General features: G+C 36.7%; 1 protein-coding gene and 1 pseudogene across 5 annotated transcripts in view; both read right to left on the reverse strand.

The window, feature by feature from the left end:
- Positions 1-2852, reverse strand: part of LOC144613224 (FUN14 domain-containing protein 1 pseudogene) — a 44961-nt pseudogene extending 42109 nt beyond the window's left edge.
- The window catches only part of ATRNL1 (attractin like 1), a 774559-nt gene that overhangs the window by 240461 nt on the left and 514600 nt on the right, over positions 1-19498 (reverse strand). For all 5 annotated transcript variants that reach the window (XM_078434862.2, XM_078434861.2, XM_078434859.2 and 2 more), the window contains one exon: positions 9585-9692. In XM_078434862.2, the coding sequence (XP_078290988.2) occupies positions 9585-9692 (108 nt within the window). The remainder of the gene's footprint in view (positions 1-9584; positions 9693-19498) is intronic.

A 19498-nucleotide genomic window follows, 5' to 3' on the forward strand; every position in this document is an offset into this window, starting at 1 on the left:
CACCCATTTTGCACAGTCCCTGACCCTTGGCTCTGGCAATCACCAGTCTGTTCTCTGTGTCTTATGAGCTTGCCTTTTCTTTCTTCCTTTTATTTCTTGTTTTCCTTTCCTTTCCTTTCCTTTCCTTTCCTTTCCTTTCCTTTTCTTCCTTCCTTCCTTCATTTCTTCCCTCCTTTCCTTTCCTTCCCTCTCCCTTTTCTTTCTTTCTTTCTTTCTTTCTTTCTTTCTTTCTTTCTTTCTTTCTTTCATTCCACCTATACATGAGATCATATGGTATTTGCCTTTCTCTTTTTGACTTATTTCACTTACCATAATGCCCTCAAAGTCCATCCATGTTTTTGCAAATGGCAAAATTTCATTCTTTTTTTAGTTTTTTAAAAATATTTTTAATGTTATTTATTTTTGAGAGAGAGAGAGAGAGAGAAAGAAAGAGAGTGGAGGAGGGGCAGGGGGTGGGGGAGACACAGAATCCAAAGCAGGCTACAGGCTCTGAGCTGTCAGCACAGAATATATATATTCCATATATATATATAATTCCATATATATGTAATTCCATATATATATAATTCCATATATATATACTCTCACTTCTTATTTATCCACTCATCTATCAATGCACACTTACGTTGTTTCCATATCTTGGCTATTGTAAATAATGTGGTAATAAATATGGAACTGCAGATATATTTTTGAATTAGTGTTTTCATTTTCCTTTGATAAATGCCCAGAAGTAGAACTGCTGGATCGTATGGTAGTTCTATTTTTAATTTTTTAAAGGAAACTCCATACAGTTCTCCACAATGGCTATACCAATTTACATTCCCACCAACAATCCATTAGAGTTCCTCTCAATACTTATCTTTGCCAACATTTATTATTTCTTATCTTTTTGATAACTGAGCATCTGTTCATATACCTGCTGGCCATCTCTGTGTTTTCTCTAGAAACATCTATTCAGATCCTCTGCCTATGTTTTAATCTGTTTTTTTTCTGTTAAGTTGTATGAGTTCCATATAAACATTGAATATTAACCCCTTATCAGATATATGATTTGCAGTCAGCCTTTAGATGTTTATTTAATTAGAAGCCTGGCCCTCAGGCTGCAGCTATGATGATAAACTAATAGGCCTCTTTCACAGAAAGACTGAGCCCCTGAGTTTGTTGCCTCTTGCTGTGGCCTGGGGATGGTAGCTATTTAAGAAGTCTTTCTCCTTTGGTTACAATCCTGTAGGACTTGTGAATATATGCCCCACTGGTCACCAGAGCCAAGCAATGAAGAGGTGTCGTCCCCTGGTGGCAGCTGCAACACTCAGGGCACCAGACAAGGATATAAACTCCATTCCAGAAGATACCAGCAAGCTGGAGCAAGGAAGAGGGAGAACGCAAAGATAATGTCCACCAGCCCGCATTACTTGAGAACCTCTGTAGCGGCTGTAAGTGCACCAAACCAGAAGCCTGCCCCTCAGGCACAGCTCCACTGGTCTTCAAAGCCAGATGCTTTGGGGGCTCATCTCCCAGGAAATGGTCTTAAAAGTTGGTATGCCTGATGTGAAGTACAAACCCTTCACCCCTCAGGGAGAAGCTCTGGGTTTTTAGTTCTCTCCTGAGTGTGAGTGTCAGGGTGGGGTTTATTTTGAGACTGTGTCTCGCCTTTTCCTACCTGCTTCAATGTGGTTTTCCTCCCATTCACTTGATCTAAAGGGGTTGCTCCATCAATTTTTAGGATTTTTTTTTGAGAAAAGTGTTCCATATATAGATGTGGAATCAGTGTGTCTGTAGGAGGAGGTAGTAAGTGCAGGATCTTTCCATGTTTCCATCTTGAGCCAGAACTGAAAAATCATTTTTTTATCTCTCTATTTAGACTTTACGATCATGTCACTGGAAAGACTTTCAAAATGAGAACATTATACGAATAGCAACCTTAAAAACCTTAAAAACGTAGTCCAGTGATCACTTCTGGACTCATCCCTTCAACTGCTACCGCCCTGGTCTTGCCACCATAATCTAATAGCAATCTACTGCTATTAGATTCCTACAGTAGCCTACTAACAAGTCTCTGTCCTTATATCCTGCCCCAGTAGCAGGAACTATAGGATGATTTACATCACCCCTCAGTTACTGTGTCAGTTTCCTGATGGTTGCCAATGTGAAAACCTACATTTTTTTTTGCCCGAGGGCTTTCTCTGGGCTCCTAAGAAGTAGTCCTCAAACAGTAACTAAAAGGAGTTGGGGAATAAATACTCAGCCCCATTGCATCTGGTGTCCATAGTCTGATGTGTGATTCCCAAGGATATTAACTTCTGGTTGTTCATAGTGGTATTGGCTGCCTTCTATTTCCTTTTTCATGGTTCTATTCCCTACCGACGTATTCTTCCATCCCAGGTGAACAAATTCGTCTTGGTGTCTGTTTGTCAGGGAACTGTATGAAGACATCTCTCTCAAACTATTCTCAACCCAAAGGGCAGAGTGATCCTTTTTAAAACCATCAAATTATGTCAGTCTTCTTGCACAACCCTGCGATTGGAAATGGCTCTTCTCTTCACTCAGAACTCAATGTCAAAGTCTTTATAAAGATCTGCAAGGCCCTGTTACCATCTGCCTAGACCCCATGCTTACTGTTCCATGAACCTGACAGGCACGCACCACCTTAGGGTTCTTCCTAAGCCTGGAACACTGTTTTCCCTGGGAAACTGCTGCCTGCTTAACTCCTTCCCCTCTTTCAAGATTGGCTCAGATCTCACCTTCGAAATGAAGTCACCTTGACTGCCACCTTCTTCAACATAGCACACTCTCCTCCATCTCCACAAAGCATTCTCAAAACCCTTATCTTGCTTTATTTTTCCTTTTCCCATTGCACTTACCAACTTCTTAACATATTAAATAATTTTCTATCCCCTGCTATAATATAAACATGAGGACAGAGTTCTTTGTTGTATTCTCTGATGTTTCCCAAGCACTTAGAACAGTGCCCGACACATAGGAAGCGTTCCATGAAAATCTGCTGACCAATTACCATAAATTTTCATGTTATTGCTGGGCGGAGAAAAAATGACACATGTATACTGTAGGTCACACTATTACTGCAAAAATAATCCTCTTTTTAAGATAAGTTTAAAACCAACTAGCACATTGTGTTTCCATAAAAATTAATACCTAAGTGCATTTATTAAATTTTAACACTGTATTTTAATTTGTCACTATAATATGGCAAAATATAATGATTCATATTTGCTAATAGATAATTTAGAGTGTGATTATTCTTGCTACATATATATTTTTTCAGGTTTGACACCTAGGGCTTTATACAAAAGTCTTGTAGGGATTCAACACTCCTCACTCATTAAAAATATAATCAATATATATGTAAAAAATTTTAGGAACACATCTACTTCATAGAATAGGCCATTTGGTATACTGTAGTACACAATTACCTGTAGATGTATCGAAAGTAATTCATTTCATATTGTACCTTACATATTTTCCCCTGACTCTACAGATGTGGAACTTAGTGGCACATGAGTCAAATTTAATTTAAAAGAAATCCATTTCTTAACTTACTACATTATGAACACTCAAAAAATATTTACAGAACAGTAATAGCCAGCTAACCTATGGCTTTGTGTTGAGTTTAAACACCAAATTTTAAGAAAACCCAGCAGAGGAATTTTAAAATTACTTTGATTTTTAGGTTTAAATAAAATCCTTAATGTAATTTCAGGGCCTAAGCTTTGGAATTCACTGTGTAAGCCAATCAATAAGCCACACTGTACTGTTACACACATATATATAAAAAAAGAGATTTGGAGCAGTTTTCAGTGTACTATAAAAATGGAAAACAAATCTCACATATATATGCATATGTATATGTATACATTTAAGATAGATAACTTCCAGTTAATAGTAAGTATTACAAAATGCTTAGCAAAGGAGAAAATGAAATAAAATGTTAAACATTCTAGGGGCGCCTGGGTGGCGCAGTCGGTTAAGCCTCCGACTTCAGCCAGGTCACGATCTCGCGGTCCGTGAGTTCGAGCCCCGCGTCGGGCTCTGGGCTGATGGCTCAGAGCCTGGAGCCTGTTTCCGATTCTGTGTCTCCCTCTCTCTCTGCCCCTCCCCCTTTCATGCTCTGTCTCTCTCTGTCCCAAAAATAAATAAAAAACATTGAAAAAAAAATATAAAAAAAATGTTAAACATTCTAATTCTATTGTTATTATTTTCTAAAGTAAGTCAGAGGAAGATATTAATGGCCGCTCAGATTTACTTCTGATGTTTAATTTTTTACAGAAAGAAATAAACAAACAATTTAATTTCTAAAAGAATCTACTTAAAACAATTTTTTTAGCTTGCAATTTTTTTAGATCTATGTTGCTGATTTGTTTGAGATGGTTAGACATATACAGCTATAGGGAATTTCGAATATCAGAAATCATAATTATTTACCAAGGGGGAAGAAATCTGATTTTGAATTTAGTATTTGAGGCATGGAGCATGAAGGTACTCAATTTACAAAACTACCACCTTAATAAAGTAAATGTTACATATTACATATTCCCCCAAATTGATCTACAGATTCAACACAAGTCCTATCAAAACACTAGTGGGCTTCACTGCAGCAATTGACAAACTAATCCTAAAATTAATGTGGAAATTCAAGGGACCCAGAAGAACCAAAACAATAGTCAAAAAGAACAAAGTTGGGAGACTCATATTTTCCAATTCCCAAACTTACTACAAAGCTACAGTAACCAAGATAGTGTGGTACTATCATGCGATAGATCAAACATTGGAATAGTATTGAGTGTCCAGAAACAAATCCCCACATCTATGTTCAACTGATTTTCAACAAAGGTCCCAAGATCACAAATGGGGGAAAGAAATTCTTTTCAACAAATAATAAAAAATCACCATGTGTTCCAGCAATTCCATTCTTAATTACATACCCAAGAGAAATGAAACTTGCATGTAAACAATCATGATAGCATTTTTCAGAATATCTAAAAAGTGGAAACAACCCAATTATCTATCAACTGACAAATGTATAAACAAAATGTGCTATATCCATACGATAGAATAGTATTTCACAATAAAAAGGAAAGAAGTCCTGATCACATGTCACAACATGAATGAACCTTAAAAAATTTATGCTAAGGGAAAGAAGCCAGTCCAGGAAAAGACATGCTGTTTCCATTTGTATGAAATGAAATGAAAATATAGATTAGGAAAATCTATAAAGACAAAAAGTAGATTAGCGCCTGGGACTGAGGGAGAGTGCTGGGGGAGATAGGGGAAGTGACTGCTGAACCGTACAGGATTTGTCTTGGGGATGATGAAAATATTCTAGAATTGATTTAGTGATGGTTACACAACTCTGTATATACTAAAACCCACCAAGTTGTACAATGTAATGGGATGAATTGTATGGTACATTTCCTTAAAGCTGTTTCCAAAAAAAACAAATAATATTACATATTAATAAGTAAAACTTGATTCCCAGATACAAAGGGCCTGCAAAATGAGAATTAGCAGGTAAATATTTTTCTTCTCTGACATTTCATTGAAAACAAGTGGTACAAAAGAAATAGAGGCATGCCAATTATTTATATAACTAAGTAATAAAATGAGAAAAATAACAAGACTCCCAACATTAGTAGAATGCTTTAAAGGATACAAAGCACTTGCACACATCGTCCTGCAGCCAACAAATCATAAACCAGAATGAGTCACTTGTCTCTTCCCCTGAGTTTAAACGCAGTGATCACATATAAGGAATAGGGATGATGCCAGTGGTCAGAACATACTCAGCAATGTTCTTGAAGAAACAGTTGGAAAGGTAGGTGGTTAGGCCTCTCGTGGGAAGTAAATGGTGGCCTGCACTAGGAGAGGCCCCACTATCCTCAGTGTCTGGATAGGTGATGCCTATGTCACCTTTTGGGGGGGTGGGCAGAAAAGCAACAGAAACCAGCCCAGTGTCAGCTCAAGGCTGCAAACTAATGATAGAGTAGCTTTAGAGGTCATCTGGGGGCGGGGGGCAGAATCCCAGAGCCATACATGTTGGAGACGGGACAACCCCTAAGCATTCACTTCTCCCTCCTCAACTGAGTACCTGAGATTACATCAAAGAAAGGCTACCATCTGAGGGGAATAATGCTTGGAAAGGAGGTATTTGAAAGTTCTCTCTTAGTAAAAGGGACATCCATGGCAAATGAGCAGTGGTGACTGAACCCAGGTTATACACTACGGACAGCTGCCTCATACCCAACCACTAAATTGCTTGAAAGAGCACAATGGAGAGTCAAGAATTTTATCCCTCTTCCTAAATGGATCTTAGTACCTAAAGTAAAATAGGTGTACATAGAAAAAAAAAAAAAAAGGAGACCTCTGAAGAGTGTAAGCACAAGGAAAGAAGGAACAACATTTAAATAAAATATAACGAATGGTTTCAGAAAGATAAGGGAGGGTATTCGAAATATGAAACATCAACAAGCAGTTATGAAGAAAAAAACAGCTGCAGCTATTAACAACAAAATATATCATTGGTGATAGGAAGGCAATGAATGGGCGAAATAGCAGAAAGGATACATCTAAAGACGATGTGGAATGGCAGGTGGCGGAATGCTCCGAGAGGCATCGAGAAGAAATAAAAGAGTACAAATAATGAGAAAAAGTTCAGAAATGTAGAGGATAGAAGAAGTATCAAGAGCATCTAATAGCAATTCCAGGACAGATTATGGTAAGAAATATTTAAAGAAACAGTAACCAAAGATTAGTCAGAATTACGTAAAATCATAGGCCTGCAGATTCAAAGGGGCATAGATTGCCAAATAGGAGAATATGGACACATATCAGAGAGAGATTTAAAAACATTAAGAAACAAGAGAAAATTATGAAAGATTGAAGAAAAGGAAATGGAGACCATTTACAAAGGACAAAGAATCAAACTGACATCAGACTTGGGACAAAAGAGTTATGCCTCTGAAGTTTTGAAGAAGAGAACTTTGAATTTTATATCCAATTAAACTGTTATTTACATGTGGGGACAAAATAAGCATATTGGTAGGCATCTGAAGTCTCAAAGATTATGCCACATAAAATTTCTCTTTAAAGCATCTCTTGGAGGGAGCGCCTGGATGGCTCAGTTGATTGAGCTACCGACTTCGGCGCAGGTCATGATCTCAAGGTTTGTGAGTTCAAGCCCTGCATCGGGCTCTGTGCTGACAGCTCAGAGCCTGGAGCCTGATTCACATTCTGTGTCTCCCTCTCTCTCTGCTCCTCCGCCACTCATGTTCTGTCTCCCTCTGCCTCAGATTAAATAAACATTAAAAAATTTTTTAAATAAATGAAGAATCTCTTGGAGGATTTACTATAGTGAAATATAAAGAAATGTATGAGTAAGCAAGTAGATATAAAGAGTAAAGAAGGGTGAAGATCGTTCATTGTTACTTAAACATGCCACACTAAAAAAAGTACACCCAGAATATCTGGATTAAAATCTCCAAACAGTATTAACATAGGTAGGAGGAACAGAGGGAGTTGAGAGCGCGCTCATGTATTAATTTTGTTTGAGACAGGCAGGGCAGGAATGTGTATTAATACACTTTTAGTGATAGGGAAAATAACCACCACTATGAATCTTGGTAAGTAACGGGACACCATCAGAAACACAGAAATAGAATATGTAACACTCTGTTTAGTGGAAGGAAATCAATTTATCCAAAAGAGATGTGGAAAAAGAGAAGGGTAGTAACAACAAGAACAATGTGTACACACAGACACACAATGGAGTAGCTAAAACAAACGTTGGGAGAACAGTAATTATTTTCAGTGTAAATAGATTCAGGCAGTTAATCAAAAGACAGACTCACAGAATGAGTGGCAAAATAAAAAGTTAATGGTCATTTCTGCAAGGGATAGGTAATAAAACAAAAGGAAACAGACTGGAAATAAAAGAATAAAAGAAGGACTAGTAACTAGTCCTCTAGTAACTAGAAGGACTAGCAAACAGAAACTAAAAGAAAGGAGAGGTAGAAATTTCAAATAAAATTTAATGCTAAAAATGACAATGATAAAGAAGGAAATTAAATTTGGAAAAAATAAAACAAAGAAATGGAATGATTATGAACACACACACCTAACGATACATGGTTGAGCGCTAGTAAGCAGAAACTGACACACTCTGGTGGCGCATATGTATGTTAATTACATTTATTCTGTAAGTTTGTGTTTTCTGGTTCTTTGATTGGTCCTTTTCCTCTGTGGACTATGTATGTATTATTTACATTCATTTTTCTCTTGTGACTTGTGTTTTAGAATGTTTTTTAACAGATGAGGAGAAAAAGAAGTTGGATTCAAATAGTTGAGGTTTACTATTTGTTAAGAGATTTTGTCCTAAGGTGTGCGAGGCAAAGGGCCAGCATGAAATTAGAGCACTTACTGTAACTTGCGTTTAATCATTCTCTCTTCTAATTTCTGCCCAAGTAACAATGGAAGATACACATATAAATTTCTTAATGTTCTAAGCTTCCATTGCCACGTGTGATCTAGAAGAGTAAAAACTCAAGTACACAACAGCTAAAAAAAATTTCACAGACAAATGTCCTCTAAAAACCAGCTCTTTGTATAACATCTACAAGGTCTGATGCAGTTGTTTAATTTATTTCCAAAATAACCAAAATGCTATAGACAGAATCAATTATATTTCTACCTGGGTTTTCGGAGGAGTCTATTTTTATATCCCTTGCTTTCCTTGAAGAAAAGCATGATTTGAAAATAGCAACATGAAATTAGTCACATAATGGCACTTTTCAAAAAAGGGAATACAATTTTCAACCCTACGGCGCTTCTTAATGTTCCTGTGTAAACACTTTACCATACGTGAATTATAAATAAAAAATAATCAGCATACAACTCCATTACTAGGCCTCAAAATGCTTTGATTAGTCATTAACCATAAATCATAATCTGTAGATTTTTCCTCTCTGTGGGCTATTATTTTCAGAAAATGTTCCATGCATTATTTCAGGAATCCAGTTCTACATTTACTTGCACATAATGATTTCTCCTTCACCACACTCCATTTCTGCATTTGCAATAAAAGAATGTACTAATACAGCCATTGCTACAAATAAAAGCATTCACAATATTCTACAATTCTCAACATTCAAAAAGGAAACTATGTAATTAAAATGCAACTCAACTCCACCCACCTTTTATAGTCAACTTCATTAATAAAGATAAATGTGAATTGTTAACGAAAAGGCGTTGGGCACTCCAAGGACTAAATATAGGTGCTTTGTTTCTTCCATCATACCTGGATCTTAAATTCCTTCAGCTCCTATCTGTCAGAGGAAGGCTGCCAGGTGAGCAGTCTGTCACTCTTGCCTAAGCTAATAGATTCTCCAGTGGCTTCTGTTACAGCTCGTGTCATACCATTAAAACTATGTGCCTTGGAAGTGGCATAACATATGTAGCTGAATCTTGTCAACTCGACATAATCAGACTGTATTTGGCTGCACAAGCAGATGCAGATTAGAGAAGCGACATAAATATGCAAATCACAGTGGTCTTCTCTGCACCACCGGTCCTACCTCCACTGGCCCTCGCAGATACTCCATTTGTTCAGCTCCTACTTCCAGTGCTACATCAACAGACGCAAAGGGACGGCTGGCCATCTGCTGTCGTTCTCGAAGCAGTTGCTGGAGGGGGGTAAAAATGATTTGTTAAAATAGGCTTAAAGATACATGAGATTCAACAATATCTGGTTCCATTTTGAACAAATGGTACTCAAAATTTAGGAATCATCTGATACACAGACCTACAGCTAGATCCCAAAAATGAAAATTTGTTTTCTCCCCAGGGCCTGGGTCATAAATCCGCAGAGGCTTTAAACGTATGGGACCTGCAGAGAGAACTTTCCCCCTGACCTCTCTCCCACAGACCTAATGAAATGTACTCAAACGCATTTTGAAAACTCCAGCTGAGGGGTTCTACTTCAGTAAGAAGTGCTACTGTGATGATGGCTATGCCAAGGTTTCCTACTCCAAGTAATGCAGCTTTTGTCTTAGCTGAAAGCAAATAACAGTAAAAATATTTAAGAAAAGATAACAAAAAGTTTCGAAATGCATTAACAGAGATTGAAGAAACATCTTCCTACAAAGGCTAAGTGTGAGAAGTCATCGAGACGCCCGGTCAACTGCAATGGAATCAACACGAATTGCCAATGACAGTATTTATAACTTGATTCAAACCCTCCGTGTTCATTATTTAAAGTGAGGAATGGTTGGCAGTTTGCAAAAATTTTGTGCCAAGGTGTCTAAACCACGCCCAGATATTTGCTTCTTTTTCCTTGTGCCTACTCTGGGCTTTACCCAAAAGCTAAAACCAATAAACTAGTAAGTCTCAGCCAACTACCGAGCTAATTTATATTTCTGCCTTTCCTTGTAATTATAATATTCATTAAGTCCTGATAAGAAAAAAATTGATGACCAGCAGTAGATATTGCAAATCTTGCCCTTCTCATTCTACACAGCTAATAAAATTATTATTAAATATTAAAAGTGGATGAGCGATGCAATTAAATACTCTTTCAAATGAGAAGAAAATCCTATCACTGAAAAAGGCAAAATCCTTGAACACAATGAATAGCTTCATTATTCACAGAGATTTTTAAAGATTCACTGGCATTAACTTAAAACATTAACAAATGGTATTTGAATGTAAATGTATGTCGCACTGTGATGCATCATTCATTAAATTCCCTTTAAAAGATGAAGGAACAAAAGCCAATACCTTATGGCAGTTTATTATTTAACATTTTTGTTTTAACACTTATAACCTAGCAGTGACAGTGTTCATGAAGTGAGCATCTAAAATATAGGGGGCGCCTTGGTGGCTCAGTAAGTTAAGCATCCAACTTTGGCTCATGTCATGATCTGGCAGTTCATGAGTTCAAGCCCCGCGTCTGGCTCTGTGCTGACAGCTCAGAGCCTACAGCCTGCTCTGGATTCTGTCTCCCTCTCTCTCTGCCCCTCCCCTGCTGACGCTCTGTCTCTGTCTCTGTCTCTCTCGCAAAATTAAATAAACATTAAAAAATTTTAATAAATAAAATAAAATACAATTTAAGGCCTTGTTTTGTTATTATTAAAAAGAGAACATCTGCATGCCAATATTGATGGAACAGGAAAAATACAATTATTACTGAGTAATAATTTATGTTCTTAGAATATACTTAAAATTAATGAAGACAATTAAACTTATACTCAAAGTAAAAAGTAAATGATCTAAGCTACCGAATTATTCATTTAATATAACCTAAAAAGGTATCATTAAATATGCAGCTGCTGGAAAATAGAGTCTTGTTTGTGCCTCTTGTAGGATTGGCCAATAGATCTGAACATTTTATCTATACAAAATGCAAACATAATACTACTTCAAATGCCAAGGGGCACTAAGTGTAGAAGACACCATGCTCTTTGTCTCGCCAATAAAAATATACACGCAGATGCACACAGAGATACGGACACACACATATGTAAATACACAAACTACTTTTCTGATGGTAATGGACAAAAAGCCTTGAGAAAACTGTAAATTTTAGTTTGAGTTTGAACACAATTTTCTTTCTTTCTCTTTTTTAATGTTTATTTATTTTTGAGAGTGAGAAAGAGAGCATGCACAAGCTGGGGGGGCCGGGGGGGGGGGGGAGAGAGAGAGAGAGAGAGAGAGAGAGAGAGAGAATCCCAAGCAGGCTCTGTGCTGTCAGCTCAGAGCCCAACCTGGGGCTTGAACTCACACACCGTGAGATCATGACCTGAACTGAAATCAAGAGTCAGGTGCTTAACCGACTGAACCACCCAGGGACTCCTGAACACAATTTTCTAACTTTGTATTACAAAGTTTCTTCATTTGTACTAGTTCTCCTCAGAACACAAACCACATGCCATATAATTAAGAGAGTTTTAAGAAAATGAACAGCTTCTGTTACTTTAGCTTACCTTTTCCCCACTTCTAAAAGGTCTACAAAATATAGTCAATGAATATGTAATACCACAAATTATAATTTAAATCTATAAATATCCCAAATTCACTATCTTTGACAAAGAATAGACTTCTCTGGACTATAACGTATTGTTGTGACCCCCCAACACTCATACTAAAGAAAAAATCAGTGAGTATTACTTTTGTTCACTTAAAAAAATTAGAATACAAAGGTATTTTTAAAGATTCCAATCTGTCTTCAGAGCTTTGAATTTCCATCACTTTTTAAAAGTTGAATGTTTCCATCACTTTTTAAAAGTTCTTCTTTGCAAAGCAGAAGAAAAACATTGTTCTTGCTCAAGACCATAACACTATAGTTGGTAAAAGAAGACATGATAAAAAAAATTAGGAGGTGTCTGGGTAGCTCAGTCGGTTAAGCCCCCAACTTCGGCTCAGGCCATGATCTCACAGTTTGTGAGTTCAAGCTCATGTCGGGCTCTGTGCTGACAGCTCAGAGTGAGGATCTGCTTCAGATTCTGTGTCTCCCTCTCTCTCTGCCCCTCCTCGCTTCTCTCTCTCTCTCAAAAATAAATACATGTTAAAATTTTTTTAAAAAAATAATTAGGGCACAAAATAGCATAAAGGATACACATAGGGAATTAGCCAAATGAATTCTCTCTGGGCCACTTAGCAGAGGACTAGTTCCAGGACTCTGGTTGACATACTCAGTTTCTGACTTCAGAAAGTGAATGCAAATATTCTGATTGAAACTCAGGAAAGGTAAATCATTGCTCATGAAACACTCTTGCTTGGATGTGATGGCTCTACAATAATGAAGTGGAATAAAGTGAGATTCTCTTTGCTACTAAGTTCTGGTCTCAGCCATACCCTTATCAATGTCCTCCTTCTTGCCAGCTAACATCCGTATGCGTTCCTTCTTGAATTGAGTCCCCTCTGTGTCAGAGCAAAGAAGATGTAAACAGCATGCTCACAACATAAACTTTGTCAAGATTTAGCACAGATGCTGACAGGAAATATAACAGGGCTCTGGAGTTAGAAGGACCTGTGTCTGAGTGCCAGCCTTTCCACTTATTAGCTGTTGGAGCTTAACCAAATTATTTAGACTCCTCTAAGCCTCAATTTTGCTCATCTGTATAGCTGGGCTATTAATAGTGCCTATTATCTACACTGATACCTCAGAGGACTCGTTTTGAACCCAGCTTCTCCATCCACAAACTCTTGGGCCATAATAAAACTACTTGGACATTTCTAACACTTACTATTTCTCTCCACAAAATGGGAATAACAATCATATCATAAGGGATAATTCACCGAGGAGCTAACGCACCGGGACCACTTGACACAGAGGCTGGTACGCTGAGAACGCTCAGTAGGAGTTCTTTGGTGCAATTATTATGTTAAATGTCAAGCGCTGATTTTGTCTTTGAAGATGGCACACTACCACAGGCCGGTTTTCTTCAGTGCTCATGACACATTCTGCTACGCTCTCCCTTTTAACAAATGTTGCAAATTTATGAGACAGTTGGAAAACGTAAAATGAACTTAGATTTGGGACTACTTTCTGCTATTGTGACAAAGAATGCCAAAAACTCGACCCAAAAGTTAGGAGGAAATGTAGAGTCCTTTCTTAAGAACTTTTGAAAAACAATTAATTTATTTTGTGATTGTGATTTTTATATAAAATGAAGTTTAACATTTTGTACATCAATAAGAAGCCATAAAACAGATGATCTGTTTTATAACTAATCTGCTATCGCCAATTATTCAGCAGAAAGATAAAGCCAAAATAACAAATTGACCATAATACATTAGATTATAATCATGCTGCCATAAACACTGTTGTGAAGAAAATTTAAAAATGAAAGAGATGCTCTTAGTGTCATGTTTGTTGCCTATAATAACTGTTTTATTATTCAAAATGTCTTATAAAACAAACCATGAAATTAAAAATAATGTGAAAATCCTGGTTTAAATATGGCAGTCAAGAACAGTCCCTGATTCTATCTAATGTAGATCTAATTTTTCCATTCAATACTACTATTTCAAATACTGCATCATTTTTCAAAGTTCATATTAACCACCTTTCCAACCATTCCAAAGGCATACAACTCTCTAGTTGATTTTAGGATAATAATCCTTAAACACTACACAAACAAAAAAGTAACTGTCCCCAATTTTCTTCATGTCCCCCTCCTATGTCTAGGTTCTTCTATCTATCTTTTTTCCCCACTTCCAAAAGTCCTTCTATCCTTCCCCAAGTTTGAATTGATCATCCCATCTATGAATTATTTACTATTTTAGTATGTATTATATGTTTAGGCTTTTCTGAAATCTTCTATAAGGAAAAAAAATCTATTTTATTTGTTTTTCTATTTCCCACAGCATTTGGTTGGTAGTCAATAGTATTTGATTAATGAACATGAATGAGTAACTTAGAGTATGAAAACATGTACCATCCAAATGTGAGTGAAGGCAAGTTATGATAAAACTAATTTTAATTATGATTAAGGCTTTAAAAGCATATGTCCCCTGATATTCTAGAATTTATGTCTTATCCTCCAAAGTAAGTAGATATTTATTTTTTTAGAATGGGACAATTTTGTGGATCCAACAAATAAATACCAGGTTTCATATTTTTACTTTATTGCAAATATGAAAAAAATGGCCATAAAGACATCATAATGCATTTATATTTTTAATAGCAGTTCTATTCCTAAGATTTTGGAAAGGCATAAAAGGAGCAGTCAGAATGATTTAATCATTACTCCTGAGCTTGTATACTAAAATAACAAAGTATTTGAATTAGAGATTAAGCAACATTTCATGAAAAAGAGTATTTCTGTTATTAATACAAACACATTTAACACAAAGCGATATAAGTGAACAATCAATTTTGTTCTTTTGCTGTTAGGATGGTACAATGCAATAAAGAGAAGTCACAATATCTTTTTTTATCCTTAAATTAGGAAAGCATGATATTCTTTAATTTTATACAATTGAATCTACAAGGCATAAGCCTCAAACTGTTATTCAGAATATTGGGAATCTTTTGCTTCTAAGTCTTCCAGTCTAAAGTTGGTATGAGTACTTCCTGGGAGTGAGTGGCCTGGCATAACATCTTTGTTCAGGTTACTTCAATTACTTTTTTCTAGGCCTCTCCAATCTTTGACCTACTGGGACTATGTTACTCTTGAAATAGTTGTTTACTTAAAAATAAAAATTTTCTGGGACGCCTGGGTGGCTCAGTCGGTTAAGCATCCAATTTCGGCTCAGGTCATGATCTTGTGGCTTGTGAGTTCCAGCCCTGCGTAGGGCTCTGTGCTAACAGCTCAGAGCCTGGAGCCTGCTTCGGATTCTGTGTCTCGCTCTCTCTCTGCCCCCCCCCCCCCACCACCATGCTCTGTCTCTCGATAATAAATAAATGTTAAAAAAACTAAAAAAAAAATAAGTAAAAATTTTCTAAGAGCTTTTTCACAAGTATTCACCTAGTTTATTCAAAATATTCACTTCCAGTGATTTTTGAAACTTCTTTGTCAACTGGTATTTTTGCAAATTTGTATTAACTTGCAAAATAAACTTCAGTGACTCTTCAGAAGGGATTTTGTCATTTAGCAGATTCTACTACAACTTAGGTTTATTCAATTTTATTCATTATTTTAAGACAAATATCATCAGTTGTCAAATGGCCATGGCAGATTTTCCAGGTAGGTTGTTTAGGTACACAGGGTTGTTTGGGCAATAATGTGCCAAAAATGAAACCTACCTATCATGAAGCCTGTGACCAGAGGAAGAAGAAAGCAAAAGTGGAAAATGTTTCTAAATCTTCCAAAATATAAAGTTTAATATTACCTCTAAAATGCTAATAGGTTATACGCAAGCTTATAAATATATATTTTATGAATGTCAATGCCTATGTGAAAGTGTATATGTGACTATACATGAAATTATACATATGGTAATTCAAAGTAAATATGTTATAACTCACATTCAAATTAAAGCTAAAACTCTATATAAAAGGCCAAGATAAGGCTTAAATAATACCAGCAAATGAAGGTCTTTGTTGTCATTGGATAACACTTAGAATATAATTGGTATGACTGAAGCATAGTCTTCATAGATTCTGAAAAGGACCTTAGATCTGAAAAGGACCTTATGGAGATTCTTCAACCTGTAGACCACAGACTTTTAAAGGATGAATAGATGAGTACCAGAAAATCTATGCACTAATAGATAATATTTTTCTTCAAAAAAGTTTTTTTTGTAATTTCAGTTGATTCAATAATTTAACTTATTGCTGTCTTTAGAAGCTAATGGCCCCTCATCAGAACCAGAATGTAATTCCACTATTTTCTTAAATTCTTTCAACAGACAAATCTCTCAACATTTATTAGTGCTTAAAAATAAAACAAAATAAATACTGAAAACAAGACTACTTTAGGATTCTCTATGTATCCTTATTTGTTAGATAAGAACTTGAAATATATCCTAAAAGCAGAATGGGTTCAAACATTCAAACAACTATTTCTAACGTTTCCTTTTATTTCTTCATCTAGCATAGTGGTTCTCAAACTTTGGTGTTTACGAGGTTGTACGTGCAACATCACCTATATACTCTGTACTGAATGATTCTGTCTCTACATCAGCCTTACATACTGATTTAAACAGCTTCCGTGTAGAATAACTCTCGTGCAACTCTAAAAATTGTCAATATGATCAAGAGCAGAGTGGCACAAAGCATATGGCCCAATAGTATCACCATCATTTGCATATAATAAGGTCTTAAAAGCTCTCTACTGACAGGAATTAAAGAAAATCTATCTCACATTTACAAGTAGCAGCATTCATGTATAGACTGTCTTGATTTAGGTTAAATTAGGCAATGCGAAAGAAAAGAAAGTATAATAGATCTTCCTTATTCTTATGTATTCATGGTTATGCATTCTTAATTAAACATCATGGGAGCCAAAGCTGTATTTCTTACAGGGCACAATTCTTCCCAATTGAAGATGAAGCCAAGAAAATAGAGCACCTGACAACTGCCTCTCTCTCTCTCTCTCTCTCTCTCTCTCTCTCTCTCTCCCTCTCTCTCTCTCTCTCTACACACACACACACACACACACACACACACACACACACACATCACTGTAAATCTGTAGGGAAAGTAGGTTTAATCTAAAAGGGTTAGACCTTTACAAAATTTTATTTTTTCTTACTACAAAAGCTATATCTTTTTTTAAGTTTATTTATTTATTTGGAAAGAGAGAGACAGAGAGCATGAGCATGGGAGGGGAAGAAAGACTCGCAAGCAGGCTCCACTCTGTCAGCACAGAGCCTGGTGTGGGGCTCGAACTCAGAAACTGCGAGATCATGACCTGAGCTGAAATTAAGAGTCTGAGCCTCAACCAACTGAGACACCCAGGCACCCCTATGTCTTAAACATTCACAAGGTTGCTTATCAAATCAGTTAAGCTTTGTATCATTGGAAAGACCTTGGTAGAATCATTCTGGTTAGAAAGATCAAGCTTGTTTGTGGTATGGAGAAAACAAAGAAAAGCAAAACAATATTTCTATCAAATTATCGCATCCACTTCAGAAACTGCTAATATTTCTAACATTTCTTTTAATATTTTGAAATAAGTTAGGATAGAATTGGTAGCTTCCTCATTTCTCTTTTTAAATGAAATGCTAACACGTCCCAGCATAGCCAATCCCTGCTTTTCATCAACGTGCGTGTGCCTGTTGACTGTTAATTATGAATTCCATCTTGTGAACACTTTCTCAAAAGAAAATCATTTGTATCTAGTAATAATAGTTAATTGTCTATGCCAAACTTTGATAATGCAGATGATATACCTGCGTGTATTTCTTTTTATCTTAGAGTTGGCAACATATTTCATTTAATTCACCAATGAAAAAAGAAGTATGACTGCATGTCATCTCTTCATGCATCAGCAATAAGAAAATAATTCTCAGGAAAGTCTTCCTGCCTTGTCAAGAAATTTCATTAAGGAACAAAAGCAGATTCTGAAGTTCTTTTTCACTTGGCATTCCAAAAGATCAATCTTAAAGGATTTAAACTAAATTTGGGGCAGAAATTTTTACTTCCCTCCCCTCCTCTTTCTTTCTCTCTCTCTCCCTTCCTCCCTTTCCTCCCTCCCTCCCTCCATTCCTTCCTTCCTTCCTCCTTCCTTTCTTTCTCTCTGTATTTGTAAAAGCCCATTCTTAGAACCATTTGATAGAGCGTTCTTTCATATCTTTATCTACTTGGTGAATAAGTTTGGCTATGATCATTCATTCATTGAAAAAAAATTGTACTGAGTTCCTACTGTGTAGCAAACACTTTTTGGGGGAATGCTTATGTAAGAGGTAACTCTTCCGGTTCTCTTCAGTAAGGTTTTACATGCTATTAAAAAATATTAGGGACTCTTCTAGACCATCTACCAGGAGACTGGTGGCAGACAAATGGGGAACATTCTGATGTTGGATGAAGTACTTATGTAACCTGGATTTAAAAGCCACAAAGTCTCATGTATTTCTTGGTGAGCAAAAACTGTAAGATATGTCAAGATGTTGCAGAATATTGAAGATTACTAAAGGAACTTCTAAAATTCGGATTCTTAATCCTCTCTTTGTGACATAGATGGCATCACTGATTTAGACTTTGCCGAAGATGACCTCCCTTCTGAATGAAAGAAGTCATGCAGAATGTATTTATCTAGAAGAGTCAAAACCTCAGCTATTGCTTGATACCATGCTTATTGCCAAATCTAAAGATTACTCTAAGGGCGCCTGGGTGGCTCAGTCGGTTAAGCATCCGACTTCGGCTCAGGTCACGATCTCACGGTTCGTGGGTTTGAGCCCCGCGTCGGGCTCTGTGCTGACAGCTCGGAGCCTGGAGCCTGCTTCGGATTCTGTGTCTCCCTCTCTCTCTGCTCCTCCCCCACTCAGGTTCTGTTTCTCTGTCTCTCAAAACTAAATAAACATTTAAAAAAATAAAAAAAAAGATTACTCTAGGCACTTAAAAATCATTACAGTATGTAGAAGTCTTGTTTGTTCAATAGATACTTAAACAGATAAAAATTACAAAAAAATTCATTGCAGAAAACATACAATGGTAAGGGCAAAGGGAGAGCAGAAGGAGAAAGTGCTTTAGGTATGGGGACAGGTCTCCTAAGAAATGCCAGTTAACCTGAAACCTTGAATATTCAGTCAGGGTACGAATGGATTGCCAAGAGCTCAGTAGTTTAAAATAGAAAAGTGTATTTCCTGCTCACACAAAATCCTCTACAGGGATAGGTAACTCCCCATCTGGTAATTCAGCCATATAGACTGATCCGACCTTGAGGTTCTGCATCTCAGCCCAAGGATTCCTTGAGTCTAAGAGGCTAGTGAATCCTGTATGCACTTTTCAGTGCCTCAGACCAGAAATGACAGGCATCACTTTCCATAAATAGTCACATGGCCCACCCTCACTACACAGAGGCCAGAGAATGTAGGGGAACAG

Source organism: Panthera onca, chromosome D2 (assembly GCF_046562875.1).
Source record: "Panthera onca isolate mPanOnc1 chromosome D2, mPanOnc1 haplotype 2, whole genome shotgun sequence".
Lineage (NCBI taxonomy): Eukaryota > Metazoa > Chordata > Mammalia > Carnivora > Felidae > Panthera > Panthera onca.